The following is a 15,628-nucleotide window of genomic DNA, read 5'->3' as shown; positions in this document are numbered from 1 at the left end:
TGTTTGTTGGTAATATAAATAAATTAAATTATCTTAATCTATTGCCAGGTATGCCTACCACAAAAATAAAACATAAGAAATAAAGATTAAGGATTGGGTTAAATGCAGCTATAGACAGAGCCTTGTGCTAAAATTAAGACAGTATATTTTATTTTTTTAAAGTGCAAATTGAACTGGGCAAATCTCGGATTAGCAGATCTTTCCTGGCAACCACCCCGTAAAACCATTCACAATCCAAAAACAAAGTGTTGCACACTCAAGTTCATGAGTCAATTTCATTCTACCAGCATTGGTAACACTCCACCCTGAGCTTCTAAAATGGGTGGAGATTAATCTAGAATCTTTTTCATTTTGTGCACGTTGTCCAGCAGTTTTATTACTCCAATGATTGCTTGATGCATTCATTCAGGAGAAAGTTCGCAGCTGCCTGAATTGTTCAAATTATTTGTTTGACAAAAAGATGGCAGAGGAACCTTCTGTGGTCATCAATTAATTCCAGGCAAATACGCAACTGATGCAGTAACGACTCTTGTAGCTTACCACACAGGAGCCACTTTTTGATGGAAGGACGAATTGACCAAGAAAGAAGCAAGTCTAACGAGAGATAGTTGCCCATTCGAATAGAGCATAAAGACATAGGACATCACATTAAACAGCATTCAGTCCTTCCCTGGAACTATTTTACCATACCCAAAATGTAATTTGCTTTGTGGGATTTTGAAAACATGAAGGTTTTAGCACTGGGTTGATTGGAATGTTTAACACTCAGGTGTTTTCAATGCAGGCAGTGTCCTGCACACTCTTTTGCAAATTGCAACGAGACAAAAAAAATTAGGGCAGTCCCCTGATGAGCAGGTTGTCAGATTGCTTTAGGCCTACCTTATACTCTGTATTGACAGAATAATTAAGTGCAACTGACTTTACATCACATCAGTCCTTGCAAGTACTATTGGTATCTTGTTAAAAGCACAATCAAATTAAATGTTAATATATCAAGAACAAAAACACAATTGTTGTTTCATTTGCTCAGAAAAAGCTGCAATTCAACAAAAAAGGCGAAATTGGATGACTCCTAATAGACTACGGCAAAAGAAGGGTGATTTAATTTAAATTTTACTTAAATCAAAGCACGAACCAGGTGCCCTAACATTGTAGAATAAGATATCATTAGAAAGTAAAAGAATACATTCAAAACGTATACATGTGGTTCAGTACCTAAATATTGGCAAGACAAAATATATCATAATTGATCCATTTGAGTAAACCAAGATGCAGAATCCAAGACCATCAGAAACTAACAATCATACGCTGACCAACTAAAGAGGTAGGCCTGTGTCAACTTAGGAACCGCATGGACATCAAAGTTCAGGCAAAGTATAGGAGATGATCTTAAAAAAAAAAAAAAACTCCCTGTAATTAGAGTCCAACAATACAGCCACAAACATGCTTTAGACTACTCTACAGAACAGTATGCTCACACACCTTGTACCTCGTATGGACAGTAGTGCCCAGATATCACTACCTCCAATAGACATAATGTGGGGGGACACTGCCTCTCATCCCAACACAAATCACCCCACTACATTCTGGTAAATGTAGTACGCTTACTTCAAAGTTGCTGTAGTTTTTCACCAGGTAGTGTTGTTATCTCTAGACATGTGTTTCTGGGTTTAGCCCTTCATAAGTAGAGAGCAGAAGTAGTAGAGAGCAGAGAAAAGTCATTTGAGGTTGCTGAAATGCTGTCCAGGTTTTCATAGGTCACAATGCCACTCCACAAGCCCACAGGTGCATCCCAGGTGAGCTGGACAGCTCAGTAGCTCAAGGGAGTCTTTTAAACACAAGAGTGGAGGGTGCACACTGCCTCTCATCCCAGCACAGATCACCCCATTGCATTCTGGTAAATGCAGTATGCTTACTTCGAAGATGCTTTAGTTTTTCACCAAAGTTGGTGCAGGTAGTGTTGTTATCTCTAGACACATGTTTCTGGGTTTGGCCCCTCATCAGTATAGAGTAGAAGTAGTAGAGAGCAGAGAAGTGTCATCTTGGGTTGCTGACATGCTGCCCAAGTCTTCACAGGTCACAGTACCACTCCTCAGGTAGGACATGACAAGGTCAACACTTGACACCAAACTACAAACATAGCTACACTGAAAAACAGTACTCGCCAAAGGGAGTAATAAAGCTAATGCCTGCAAACTCTCACTGCACTGCTAGTACAGAAAAACATACACCTTGTTCACAAATAACCCTTCGGCAGCCATGGGAGCGTGGCAAAACTGTTTCAAAAACTAAAGGTGAGTCACAGCCAAATCATGAATGAGCTCTGAAAGTCACCATAACATTGACTAAGCACAACACATATATTGTGGTGTCCAGAAAAAGACGTACATAATCAGAGCTATAGTATGTTGATTTGTCAGATTTGTCGGACCTTACTCAATGAATGTATCTGCTGACAAAAACACACTACAAGAGTTTTTTTGTATTGCTTGCATAGCAGGGAGTTCAAAACTACCCATGACCTTCTCCCCCAGCCAGCTTTCTCTCAATGAATACCCCTCTCTGTCTATTCTTCCCAGCCTTACCCTCATATTATTGTGATACCTGTCCTCTCTCTACGGTTTTGGCCTTATCCTGTTTCCCATTCAGTGATTCTTGAACACCTCCTTCATATTCCTTTCATCATTGCTTTCTCTTCCACTATTCTATCTTTCCTGATCTCCTTACTTTTGAAGTCTGGCTAAGTATCCCTGCAATCAACTTCCACCAAACTCAAACAACAACAGACACTAATAACTTTGTATGAACTAGTGCACAGAAGATGCCCTATAACCGTTATTGCAATACCACTCAGGCCAAGCTGAAAACATTGTTGCTCCTCAACAGAAAACAATGCCTAATTGTGAAAAAAGGATGACGAAGCAGCAAAGTGGAAGAAGGTCCATCTGATCCCAAGCTTGCCAATATACTTATCTTAAACGTGTGTAATGCTATCCCCGCAAAGGTACACCCATGCAAGCCCCAAAGGGTTCCATCTGATAAAAGCAATAATGGCATATCAAATATGCGATGGTTCTTCCAGTGAAAGGTGCATCTATCAGAAGTAAACAGGGTGCCCCATAAATACAGATCACCATAATTAACCCACGCTGGACATCTGCTCCTCTGCCCAGTTTGAAACCACGAACCACAAGAGGCACTCGTTACAATAACACAATTTAACAAAGTATAGTGATGCAATTGGAACTTTTCGAGTACTGTAGTTAATTGGATTGATGTTGTTAACATAACATGAACTACCAACTCGTATTGGAAACGAGTGTTTGATTCAGTTTGAAACACGTGTTATGGATAACTGTAGTGCCTTGTAATTATCACTTGTATGGTCTCAGGAGTCTAGTGAGATTAGAGTTGGATGATATTAATGACCAAGCTATCTAGCTTATATTGTTGTACTTATTTGACAGAAGTCATCGATACCAGCACAGGCGTGCTTAGTAAGCAGGATATTTGTGGGCTTATTAACAAGAAGTATTCATTTTCAACAATTTGAATTGCCTTCAAAATTACGGCATTTGCAACATATAGGTAAGATTCTGGGTTTGACTTTTAAATATCAAGGGCATACAAGTGGACTATTACGTTTTAAGATCACTCCATTTTTGGAAGGTGTGTGTACTTAGTGAATTGCAGAATCCTTATATTGTATGTGTTTTACCATTTCTTACATTTGGGTACTAATATCACGTTCTTCAATTACTTAATGATGCACAGAATTCAAGAATTGATAGTATTTTAAGTTTTCACACGGGGTACTAACATGCTTGAGGATACATGTTGTCTAATTTTGTCTCCAAAATCAACCATCCCACCCTCTGGTGAAACGGTGGTGGACCTTGACATCATTGTATAACCTTGATGAGTGACTTAGTTTTAATTAACAGGAATTTATATAATTGCAGCCCTGATGAAGTCATTGGGGAAATCCCCAGACGAAACACGTGTTGGCTGTGAGGCTGGATATGAGGTTGAAATCGGCGGTGAGAACTAAATTGGACGTTATTTGTGGATAACATTATTGAATATGGACTGAATAATTTGGGACTTTGCCATTTGGTCATGAAATAGATCGGAGGAACAATTGGACCTGGATACCAACATTTAATTACAGGACATTGAAATATTTGTTGAAGTTTATTTGTATCTTATTTTCTTTGAGAAAATATATAGAATATTGCTTTACTTCAAGAACACTGACTCTATAGCACTATGTGTTAAACTTTGTTAAATTGTGTTATTGTAACGAGTGCCTCTTGTGGTTCATAGTTCAGAGTTGTGCGCATTGCACACAGTAAGGGCTCAGGGGTGGGGTCCTTCAAGGGTGCACCGTTTGAGGATATTGTCTGTATTTGATATTCACCTCATTACCCGAGCACCAAATTCTCTCACTAGAGTACACCCAGTATGAAACCACAAACACAAGAGCAACCACAATGCCTATCTTTACGACATGAAACGCTCGCCCTAGCATCATTCTAGCAGCCTTCTAGGAAGCCACACAGGAAAATGCACAATTAATGATGTGCACAACAGCAATGCAGCAAAACTATGGCGCAATTGAACAGAAGATATTGTCAGACGAGACTATCAGTAAATAAATGACTATTTCAGAAAAAGACCTAGAAGACAGTCATTGGAGATGTACCATAGATGCCAAGTAATATGACAGAATGTGACGATGTCTTGGCATCTAGTCTAAGACAGGAACAATTAAAGGTATTGTTAGACCTGAAAGAGCTGAACAAATTAGAGCTATTCACTGATTACAAATAAATATATTTCCCGTACACAAGGGGGTTAGATAATGGGAGCCAGAAACTAGTGGCACAGGGGCTGGATGTCATTTCCCTATCGGTTCTGCGACAGTTAAAAGTGTGAGTACCTATATATGAGTGTGCACTATAGAGGTGTAAGATCTCGTTGTATCGGAGTGACTGATATTTAAAGTACATACTAAATAGATGTGTAGGTGTATGTGATTCATTGATTGCCCTCAGAAGGGTGACTTCCCATTCTCCAGGACAAATGTAGGGTACAGTATAACACACATACACAATCTGTACAGTGGTTCCGTGACTGGCATATGATTTCTTCTATAGTTATATAGGGGTCATTGTCCTACTGTCCCCAGTCTTCCTAGAAATAAAACCCATAATGAATCAAAACTTGCACAAATTGCCCTACAACTGGGAAGTTAGGAGTTGGGTCCCTCTGCTGAGAAGACAACACCATAAGAGGTAAGCCACATCCCCAGTGCTGTTACAAAGAGTGGAAGCTGAGGTTCACATTTGAGAGAAGTACTTCCATGCCACAAAATGCCTAATAATGCACCTGAGACACTTCCAACCAGTCAAAGCTAGGAATGAACCTTAAATAACAACAAGCTCATAATGACATCCCTGATGCAAGTGTTAAAAGTATTAGCACATTGGAATGTTGAGAGCTCCATTGGAGACAATGGAGTGCTCTGGGCTTTTAATGGTGGGCAAAAGCCCAGAGCCTCAACATTCCAATGTTCTTAGTTCACAGCAACAGCTGTGAACAAAGGCCTCACGGAGGCCAGGAGGATTTTAATCCCCCTCTGGCTCCGTGAGAACTTTGTTTTATTTATTAGAACATTCTGCCCTCTAGTGGCAGAATATTCGAACACCCTTATAGCTCTTCGTAGCTGGGCTATACCGGCAATTAAAGTCCCGCTCCATTGTTAAAGGCCCTCGCCTTAAGCTCGGGCCTTAAACGCTGGAGCAGGCCTTTAATGGCCGTTTAGCCAGATAAGGATATATTTGCAGCAGGGTGCTGAAGACTGGGCCCGTGCTGGGGCACTGCCTCAATGCATCAGGCATTAACACTAGTCCAGGGGTTACCTTTCTTTTTTGGAGGGCTGGGCAGAAAGGAGCCTTGAGGGACACATATCATGTCCAAAACAGGAAATGGCAGCACTGGTGTTAGGTGCAACAAAGACAACTTTTAAAAATCAAGTACAGGGGGGGATGACAAATAGCGGTACATGTGGTGCCAGGCCTTCTGTCCCTTTTTCCCCTCTATATAAACAAATATAAAGAAGATGTGTTAAAACTGTACGTTTTGCCATAAAAACATGTTCGTTAAGATGATTACACCAAAAACAAATTCGAAATCGGGATTTTGCCTATAAATTTGCTGAGAAATATTGTGAATTACATAGCAATATTTAAAGGCTCTGTAATCAAGAACAGTGCTGCAGCCATGAATGTAGCACACCGTGCTCCTCAAAGAAATCAAATCATAGTAAATGGGTTACTGAGCACGGCCTAAAGCGCCGTGAATCCTCAGTTTTTGGAAAGCACGTGTTCTGACACAATAAAAGTGTAAAGGTCCCTGCTATCATACCGGCAAGTATCTGTTATGATGTGCCCTGAGGAAGAGAAATGCTCGGCTGTACAGTGTGACATGCCAGTAAAGAACATCGTAAAGGAAGGCTGCTTCGGGGGGGGCGCAGCTCCGGCCTGCTTCTGAAATATTATTTCCAGCACGCATTCTTCACTGCACTTAGCACAATCAAAACTATTGATTTTTGCAGGAAAAGACTGGGCGACCTTGGTTCATGAATACTAAAGAGCTGTGGCTGCCAAAGTCAACTCCCTTCTCTGCGAGCATCTTAAAGGCAAGATTTAGTAGGGAGCCTCAGTGTGGGGAGACACGCCCACATGACACCAAACACTCCACTAAGGAAGGGAATACTGGGAATTCGGCCAATAGCGGAAATACCGTCCGCAGCTCAAAATGAGTTAAAAGACTTTGGGTGTCTGTCCGGCAAAGCATCTTACAGCGTCCACTGGGTCTAATGACCGGCAAACCATCTTATAGCATCCACTGGACTCTAACGTCCAGCAGACCATGTGTGACATGCACTGAGCTCCAATGCCTGGAAAACCACGTATGACAAGCACCGGGCTTTAATGTCCGACAAACCATCTACAGCATGCACTGGTCTCTACAGGGAGTGCAGAATTATTAGGCAAATGAGTATTTTGACCACATCATCCTCTTTATGCATGTTGTCTTACTCCAAGCTGTATAGGCTCGAAAGCCTACTACCAATTAAGCATATTAGGTGATGTGCATCTCTGTAATGAGAAGGGGTGTGGTCTAATGACATCAACACCCTATATCAGGTGTGCATAATTATTAGGCAACTTCCTTTCCTTTGGCAAAATGGGTCAAAAGAAGGACTTGACAGGCTCAGAAAAGTCAAAAATAGTGAGATATCTTGCAGAGGGATGCAGCACTCTTAAAATTGCAAAGCTTCTGAAGCGTGATCATCGAACAATCAAGCGTTTCATTCAAAATAGTCAACAGGGTCGCAAGAAGCGTGTGGAAAAACCAAGGCGCAAAATAACTGCCCATGAACTGAGAAAAGTCAAGCGTGCAGCTGCCACGATGCCACTTGCCACCAGTTTGGCCATATTTCAGAGCTGCAACATCACTGGAGTGCCCAAAAGCACAAGGTGTGCAATACTCAGAGACATGGCCAAGGTAAGAAAGGCTGAAAGACGACCACCACTGAACAAGACACACAAGCTGAAACGTCAAGACTGGGCCAAGAAATATCTCAAGACTGATTTTTCTAAGGTTTTATGGACTGATGAAATGAGAGTGAGTCTTGATGGGCCAGATGGATGGGCCCGTGGCTGGATTGGTAAAGGGCAGAGAGCTCCAGTCCGACTCAGACGCCAGCAAGGTGGAGGTGGAGTACTGGTTTGGGCTGGTATCATCAAAGATGAGCTTGTGGGGCCTTTTCGGGTTGAGGATGGAGTCAAGCTCAACTCCCAGTCCTACTGCCAGTTCCTGGAAGACACCTTCTTCAAGCAGTGGTACAGGAAGAAGTCTGCATCCTTCAAGAAAAACATGATTTTCATGCAGGACAATGCTCCATCACACGCGTCCAAGTACTCCACAGCGTGGCTGGCAAGAAAGGGTATAAAAGAAGGAAATCTAATGACATGGCCTCCTTGTTCACCTGATCTGAACCCCATTGAGAACCTGTGGTCCATCATCAAATGTGAGATTTACAAGGAGGGAAAACAGTACACCTCTCTGAACAGTGTCTGGGAGGCTGTGGTTGCTGCTGCACGCAATGTTGATGGTGAACAGATCAAAACACTGACAGAATCCATGGATGGCAGGCTTTTGAGTGTCCTTGCAAAGAAAGGTGGCTATATTGGTCACTGATTTGTTTTTGTTTTGTTTTGTTTTTGAATGTCAGAAATGTATATTTGTGAATGTTGAGATGTTATATTGGTTTCACTGGTAATAATAAATAATTGAAATGGGTATATATATTTTTTTGTTAAGTTGCCTAATAATTATGCACAGTGATAGTCACCTGCACACACAGATATCCCCCTAACATAGCTAAAACTAAAAACAAACTAAAAACTACTTCCAAAAATATTCAGCTTTGATATTAATGAGTTTTTTGGGTTCATTGAGAACATGGTTGTTGTTCAATAATAAAATTAATCCTCAAAAATACAACTTGCCTAATAATTCTGCACTCCCTGTAATGTTTAGCAGACCATGTGCGACATGCAATGGGCTCTAATGTCTGCCTAACCGTCTACAGTATGCACTGGGCTCTAATGTCCGACAAACCATCTATAGCATGCACTGGTCTCTAATGTCCCGCAGACCATGTGTGACATGCACGTGCTCTAATGTCCGACAGCCCACCTATAGCATATACCGGGCTCTAATATCCGGCAGACCATGTGTGGAATGCACTGGGCGCTAATATCCGGCAGACCATGTGTGGCATGCACTGGGCTCTAATGTCCAGAAAACCATGTGTGGCATGCACTGGGCTCTAATGTCCAGAAAACCATGTGTGGCATGCACTGGGCTCTAATGTCCAGCATACCGTGTATGACAAGAAGTGGGCTCTAATGTCCGGAAAACCATGTGTGACATGCCCTGGGATATAATGTCCAGCAGACCATGTGTAACATGCACTAGGCTCTAATATCCAGTAAACCATTATTACATCCACCAGGCGCTTATGTCTGACAAACCACATGTAGCATGCACTTGGCTCTAATGTCCAGAAAACCAAGTAGGACATGCACTCAGTTCTAATGTCGTACAAACCATATATGATATGCACTAGGTTGTAAAGCCCGGCAACCCATCTATAGCATGCACAGGGCTCTTAATGTATGGCAAACCATGTGTGACACGCACTGAGCTCTAATGTCTGGCAAACCATATGTGACATGCACTCGGCTCTAATGTATGGCATACCATGTGTGACACGCACTGGGATCTAATGTCCGGCAAACCATGTTTGACATGCACTAGGCTCTTATCTACGGCATATCATGTGTGACACGCACTGGGCTCTAATATCTGGCAGACCATGTGTGGCATGCACTGGGCTCTAATGTCCAGAAGACCATGTGTGACATGCACTGACTCTAATGTCTAGAAGACCATGTGTGACATGCACTGAGTTCTAATGCCCAACAGACCATTATTGGAATGTACTGAGCTCTAAAGTCCAACAACCCATCTATAGCAGGCACTGGGTTCTAATGTCCAGCAAACCGTGTATGACATGAACTGTGCTCTAATGTCCGGAAAGCCATGTGTGACATGCACCGGGCTCCAGTGTTCAGCAAACCATGTGTGACATGCACAGAGCTCTTATGTATGACATACCATGTGTGACAGGCATTGGGCTCTAATGTCTGGCCAACCATGTGTGACATGCACAGGGCTCTAAAGTATGGTAAACCATGTGTAACACGCACTGAGCTTTAATGTCTGCCAAACCATATGTGACATGCACTGGACTCTAATCTATGGCATATCATGTGTGACACAGGCTGGGCTCTAATGTCCGGCAAACCATGTGTGACACGCACTGGGCTCTAATGTCCGGCAAACCATGTCTGACATGCACTGGGCTCTAATGTCTGTCAAACAATGTGTGCTATGCAAAGGACTCTAATGTCCAGCACATCATGTGTGCACAGGACTCCCATCAATGGCATACATACATTGGGCTCTAATGTATGGAAAACCATGTGTGACATGCACTTGACTCTAATGTCCGACAAACTATTTTTAGCATCCACTGGGCTCTAATATATGGTAACATGTTTGACATGCCCTGGGCTCTAATGTCCTACAAACCGTATACCAGATGCACGGGGCTGTAAAGCCCAGCAAACCATCCATAGCATGCACTGGGCCTTTAATGTCTGGCAAACAATGTGTGACATGCACTGAACTCTAATGTCCGGCACACCATGTGTGACACGCATTTGGCTCAAATGTTCATCAAACCATGTGTGACACACAAAGGGCTCTAATGTCCAGCAGACCATGTGTGACATGCACCGATTTCTAATGTCCGGCAACCTATGTGTGACATGCACTGGGCTCTAATGTCTGTCAAACCATGTGTGCCATGCAAATGACTCTGATGTCCAGCACATCATACGTGACAGGCACTGGGCGCTAATGTCCGGCAAACGACGTGTGACATGCACTGGTCTCTAATCTCTGACAAACCATACATGAAATGCACTGGGCTTTAATGTCCAGGAAACCGTGTTTGACATGCACTGGGCTCTAATATCCAGCGAACCATGTAAAACATGCACTGGGTTCTAATGTCGAGCAAACCGTGCATGACATGCACTGGGCTTTCCTGTCCAGCAAACAATGTATGACATGCACTGGATTCCAATGTCCGGCAAACCATGTTTTCCATGCACTGGGCTCTAATACCCAGCAAATCATTTATTGCATGCACTGGTCTCTAATTTCCGGTAAACAATCTGTAGCAGGCAAACCATGTATGATATGCACTGGGCTCTAATGTTTAGAAAACTATCTACAGCAGGCAAACCATGTATACGGCATGTCCTGCAAAGCATATTGCATACACTGCTCTAATGCCTGACATACCATCTATACCATGCACTGGGCTCTGATGTCTGGCAAACCATGTATGACAAGCACTGGGCTCTAATGTCCAGCAAACCATGCATGACATGCACTGCGCTGTAATGCACTACAAACCCTTTATATTAGGCAAAACATGTATAACATGCAGTGGACTTTAATACCTGGCACATCATGTATGACATGAACTGGACTCTAATGTCCCGCAAACCATGTCTGACATGCACTGGGCTGTAGTGCCCTACAAACCACCGATAGCAGGCAAACTAGGTGTAGCATGCACTGGACTCTAATGCCTTGACATACCATGTATGACATGCACTGGCTCTGTTGTGTGGCAAGCCATCTATACCCGGCAATTCATGTATAACATGCACTCTGATGTCTGGTGTTCAGAGTGTCCGCGGCAATACTACTTTGATGATTCATTTCTCTAGCTTTGGAGTAACTGCTTCAAGTCCTTATAATTCAATCTATTGTATTTAGGTCGGTTGCATAGCCTGGGACCAGTTCTTGAAAGCAGCTTTTTAAAACACCGATCAGTAGTTTTGTGGGGAATGGTTTGCCCCTGTAAACCAAGCGAGCTCGCCATTCCCGTTTCTCATGTCCAAACTACGGTCATCCATGTTTTAGGGGAAATGATGGGTATAAATAGGTTAACGTAGAATACGTGGGGACGTATGTTATATGCATTCGCACGGGTGGGCATTCTTGTTTTGCACTGCACGTAAAAGGATGGTGGTCGGGACGGGTCATACCGTGTCTGTGGTCCTTGAGAGCAGAGCTAGCAGGGCCAAGTACTATAGGAGTGACGAAATAAAAGTGGGGGCAGCAAGGCCGGCCCTGCGGCCACGGCGTGATGGACTACTGGACGTCATACGACGTCTGGCGGTCAAGTGAACACTCTCACACCTTCCGACAAGGAATGCCACTGCGGTGACCCAAGGGCTCCTCGCAGGCATCAGCCTGTCTTCAATCACGCCAGCGCCTCCTCAGCCCCACACGTGGCCAACACACGTGGCTCTTCTACGGGCAGCGCTCTGAGGCGCCCACGCGGGCCACCTAGCAGGAGTGAGCCCGGAGCCTGCCCCGAGGCAAAGAAGTCTCCACACAGCCGGCGTGAGACAGAAAACGTAACGGCGGCGAACACTGTGCAGCTCTTTGTAAACTCCCTAACTCGCGCCTCTCCTAATGGACGTACTGTAAAATGTTGGCAGGCTCTTTAGGGGCGTGTGGATACAGTCCACAGTGTCTGTGTACATCATTCAGTAAACAGATTACAGCCAAAGTCTGGGACGGGATGCTTTCCATACGGGCAATGTTAGGAAAATGGCATCTTTGTACGTGAAAGTATGGCATGGACACGACGGCTACGAGGGAGTGGTGACGGGGCAAGAGGCAGGGTCAGAGTACTAAGGCCCATATTTATACTTTTTGACGCTAAACTGCGCTAACGCAGTTTAGCGTCAAAAAGTTTTGCGCCGGCTAACGCCATTCTGAAGCGCCATGCGGGCGCCGTATTTATTGAATGGCGTTAGCCGGCGCAAGCAGACCGGCGCTGCCTGGTGTGCGCGAGAAAAACCACGTACACCAGGCAGCGCCGGCGTAGGGGGAAAATGGCGCATGGGCGTCTTAAAATGGGGCAAGTCAGGTTACGTCGAAAAAATCGTCGTAACCCGACTTGCGCCATTTATTTTCGACGCCCATCCCCCATCAACATGACTCCTATCATTGTAAAGATAGGAGTCATGCCCCCTTGCCCAATGGCCATGCCCAGGGGACTTCTGTCCCCTGGGCATGGTCATTGGGCATAGTGGCATGTAGGGGGGCACAAATCAGGCCCCCCTATGCCAAAAAAAATTATTTAAAAAAATTAAAAAAATACTTACCTGAATGTCCCTGGGGTGGGTCCCTCCAGCCTTGGGTGTCCTCCTGGGGTGGGCAAGGGTGGCAGGGGGGGTCCCTGGGGGCAGGGGAAGGCACTCTGGGCTCATTTTGAGCCCACTTGTCCCTTAACGCCATGCCTGACCCAGGCGTTAAAAAGCGGCGCAAATGCGCCGTTTTTAGCCACGCCCACTCCCGGGCGTCTCTTTTGCCCGGGAGTATAAATACCACGTAAAGGCCTGGGAGTCATTTTTTAGACGGGAACGCCTCCCTTGCATATCATTAACGCAAGGAAGGGGTTCACGCTAAAAAATGACGCACATTCCGGGAACTTTGGCGCTATTCGCCTCTAACGCCATAGTATAAATATGGCGTTAGTTGGCGTTAGTTTAGCGTCGAATTTGCGTCGAAAAAAACGACGCAAATTCGGCTCAAACGGAGTATAAATACGGCCCTAAATGAGAAGGTACAAAGGATAAACGTGGGGCAGGAAATTGGGGAAAAAAGAAAGCTGGGAACGTGCAAAAAAAGAAGCAAAAATAGCTGGAAAAAGAAGGGTAGATTTCACAAAGACAGTAATAAAAGATCAAAAATATACATATAGCAATGCAGGCAAGCCTAAAAGGGAGGACAAGGCAACAGAAAGAAAAAGAAGAGTATACCGAAAAAATGGGTGAGCGGATATAGTGTAGCAGAAAATTAAGGGCGGTGAAAGTTGGCGAAAACCAAGTGAAATGCTAGAGACAGACAGGTAGTGTCCAGAAAAGAGAAGGAACGACACTAAACGGAAAAAATGGTGAGAGCGTGCAAACTGAGGTTTGGGAGAGCACGGACTAAAAAAGTGGAGAGGAAAAGGAAGGGGGTTGATTGAGGTCTGTAAAAGAGGAGGAAGTGGCAAGAAGTAGCATGGAGTGAGCAACAGATTTAGAGTCACACTTTGCCAGTCCTTCAGTGGCACGACAAGCATCCTGGACAGCCCTCTAGCCCCGACTCCCCCGGCACGGCAGCAAGCACACACCCATCAATCACCTTTGATGTAGACGTCGTCGTCCGCCCGCATGAACCACTCATACTTGTCCAGATAGTGGTCGTGCATGTACTTGATCATCATGAAGGACTTCTTCTGAGGCGGGTACGAGTCGTCCACTCCGGGCAGGGAGATGACGGGCAGTGGCTCGGACAGTGTCAGGTCCCCGGAACCCTGGCTGGAGAAAAACTCCACCCGTCCCGGGATAAAAGGTGCCCAGGTGCGGTAGGCGGCCACGGCCCGTGTGTCCAGGTACTTCTGGGCGGTCATGACACCCACGTAGAGGAAATTCAGGTGCTTGTCTCGTGTCGCCCCGAAGTCCCCGCTGCCTGGGTGGGAGCTCTGCGCCCGGGCGCTGCTGCTGTTACTCTTTTTGCTCTCGTCCTCCTCTTCCTCCTCAGGCTCCTGTCCGTAGACCGGGCTAATACTGGGCACCGTCCCCTTGCCCTTTCTGGGTGGCACTCTGCTGCTGGGGCCCCCGGCACCCACCGGCTCTAGGGCCCTTCCCAACCCCGGCTCTCCAGCGCGTCCGTAGTAGGAGCAGGGGCTGGAGCGCCTCTTCCTCTCGCTCATCTCGGCCACTTTGGGGGCTATGAGCCAGGAGGCGGCCGTGAAGCCTAGGATGAGTCCCACCACCACACTCATCCATGGTCTCCTGGACCTCACAGCCATGACTCGCGGAAAGGCTCCCAATGCGCTACGATCCTCAAAAATGGCAAAAGAAAAAGAAATAAGAAAGATCACCACCAAGACGCAATCAATGGATTCCCAGGAATGACTCGTCCCGCAGGCCCCGCTGAGCCCTACAATGAGACTGCAGCGTTGCCCGGGCACTCCGCTACAAGTTAAAGTTGGGGGTGGGAGAGAGGGATATGGGATGAGGGTTGTGCCGCCTGTCCCTGCAGTCTGTCATCTCTTCGTACGGAGCCTTCTGCCTGCCGCTCTCCTCCCTCGCCGGCACGGTGCTCCGGTTCCTCCGGCCTACCCACAGCAGCCCCAGCCCCGCTGGCATCCCTCCTCCCCACTGCCCGCGGTGTGCCACCTCTCGCCTCAGTACCGCAGACTGACTCCTGCATCAGCCGGCAGGCAGGCACAGTCCTCCTCCCGCTGCTGCCGAGATCCACGCAGCTTTCCGGAAGGAAAGACTTTTCTTCAACGACCGCCCCGCCCCTCCCTCCTCCAGCAGCTCTCTCCGCTCCTCTCTGTCTCTGTCAGTGCTGGGTCTCAGAGTCCCGGGGTCTGCGTGCTCCTTGGGGGCACACAGCACACCTTGGACTTCAGGGCAGGAGTGTGCCTGCCCGGGGAAAGTCCAGGGGGCAGGGCAGTATGCGCTCCCCCACAGCCTCTACCGGCAGGATAACTACACGCAGAGACAGGTCGAGGAGGGAGGGGGGGATTAACTCCAGCATCTACTGTACATCTGCAGAGCGCGGCGTCTGGGAGCAATTGGAAGGCAGAGGTGGAAACTGTTACTGGCTAAGCGGGGCAGCCAGGGAAGCACTGTGCACCGAGGACCTGGGGAGGCGCCTGGCCGCGGGCTCAGTTTCATCATCCTCCCCACGGGAGCACGGTACAGATGTGCGCTACAGAGCGACGCGCAGGACGTGATACTGAGTAAAGCGCCAGAACGTTGCCAGTAGAGCAGCCGTAGCCCATTAACTACCGCATACAGCAGCGCACAGACCTCATTACAGTTGGCATCACCTT

General features: G+C 46.0%; 1 protein-coding gene across 1 annotated transcript in view; it reads right to left on the bottom strand.

The window, feature by feature from the left end:
* The window catches only part of CHSY3 (chondroitin sulfate synthase 3), a 541,002-nt gene extending 525,579 nt beyond the window's left edge, over positions 1 to 15,423 (bottom strand). Inside the window, exon 1 of the mRNA XM_069227295.1 lies at positions 13,924 to 15,423. Within this exon, the coding sequence (XP_069083396.1) occupies positions 13,924 to 14,593 (670 nt within the window). The 5' untranslated portion in view covers positions 14,594 to 15,423. The remainder of the gene's footprint in view (positions 1 to 13,923) is intronic.
* Positions 15,424 to 15,628: the final 205 nt, after the last annotated feature.

Source organism: Pleurodeles waltl, chromosome 1_1, assembly GCF_031143425.1.
Source record: "Pleurodeles waltl isolate 20211129_DDA chromosome 1_1, aPleWal1.hap1.20221129, whole genome shotgun sequence".
NCBI lineage: Eukaryota > Metazoa > Chordata > Amphibia > Caudata > Salamandridae > Pleurodeles > Pleurodeles waltl.
Note: the sequence above shows the minus strand (reverse complement) of the source record. Positions and strands in the feature narration are given on the sequence as shown.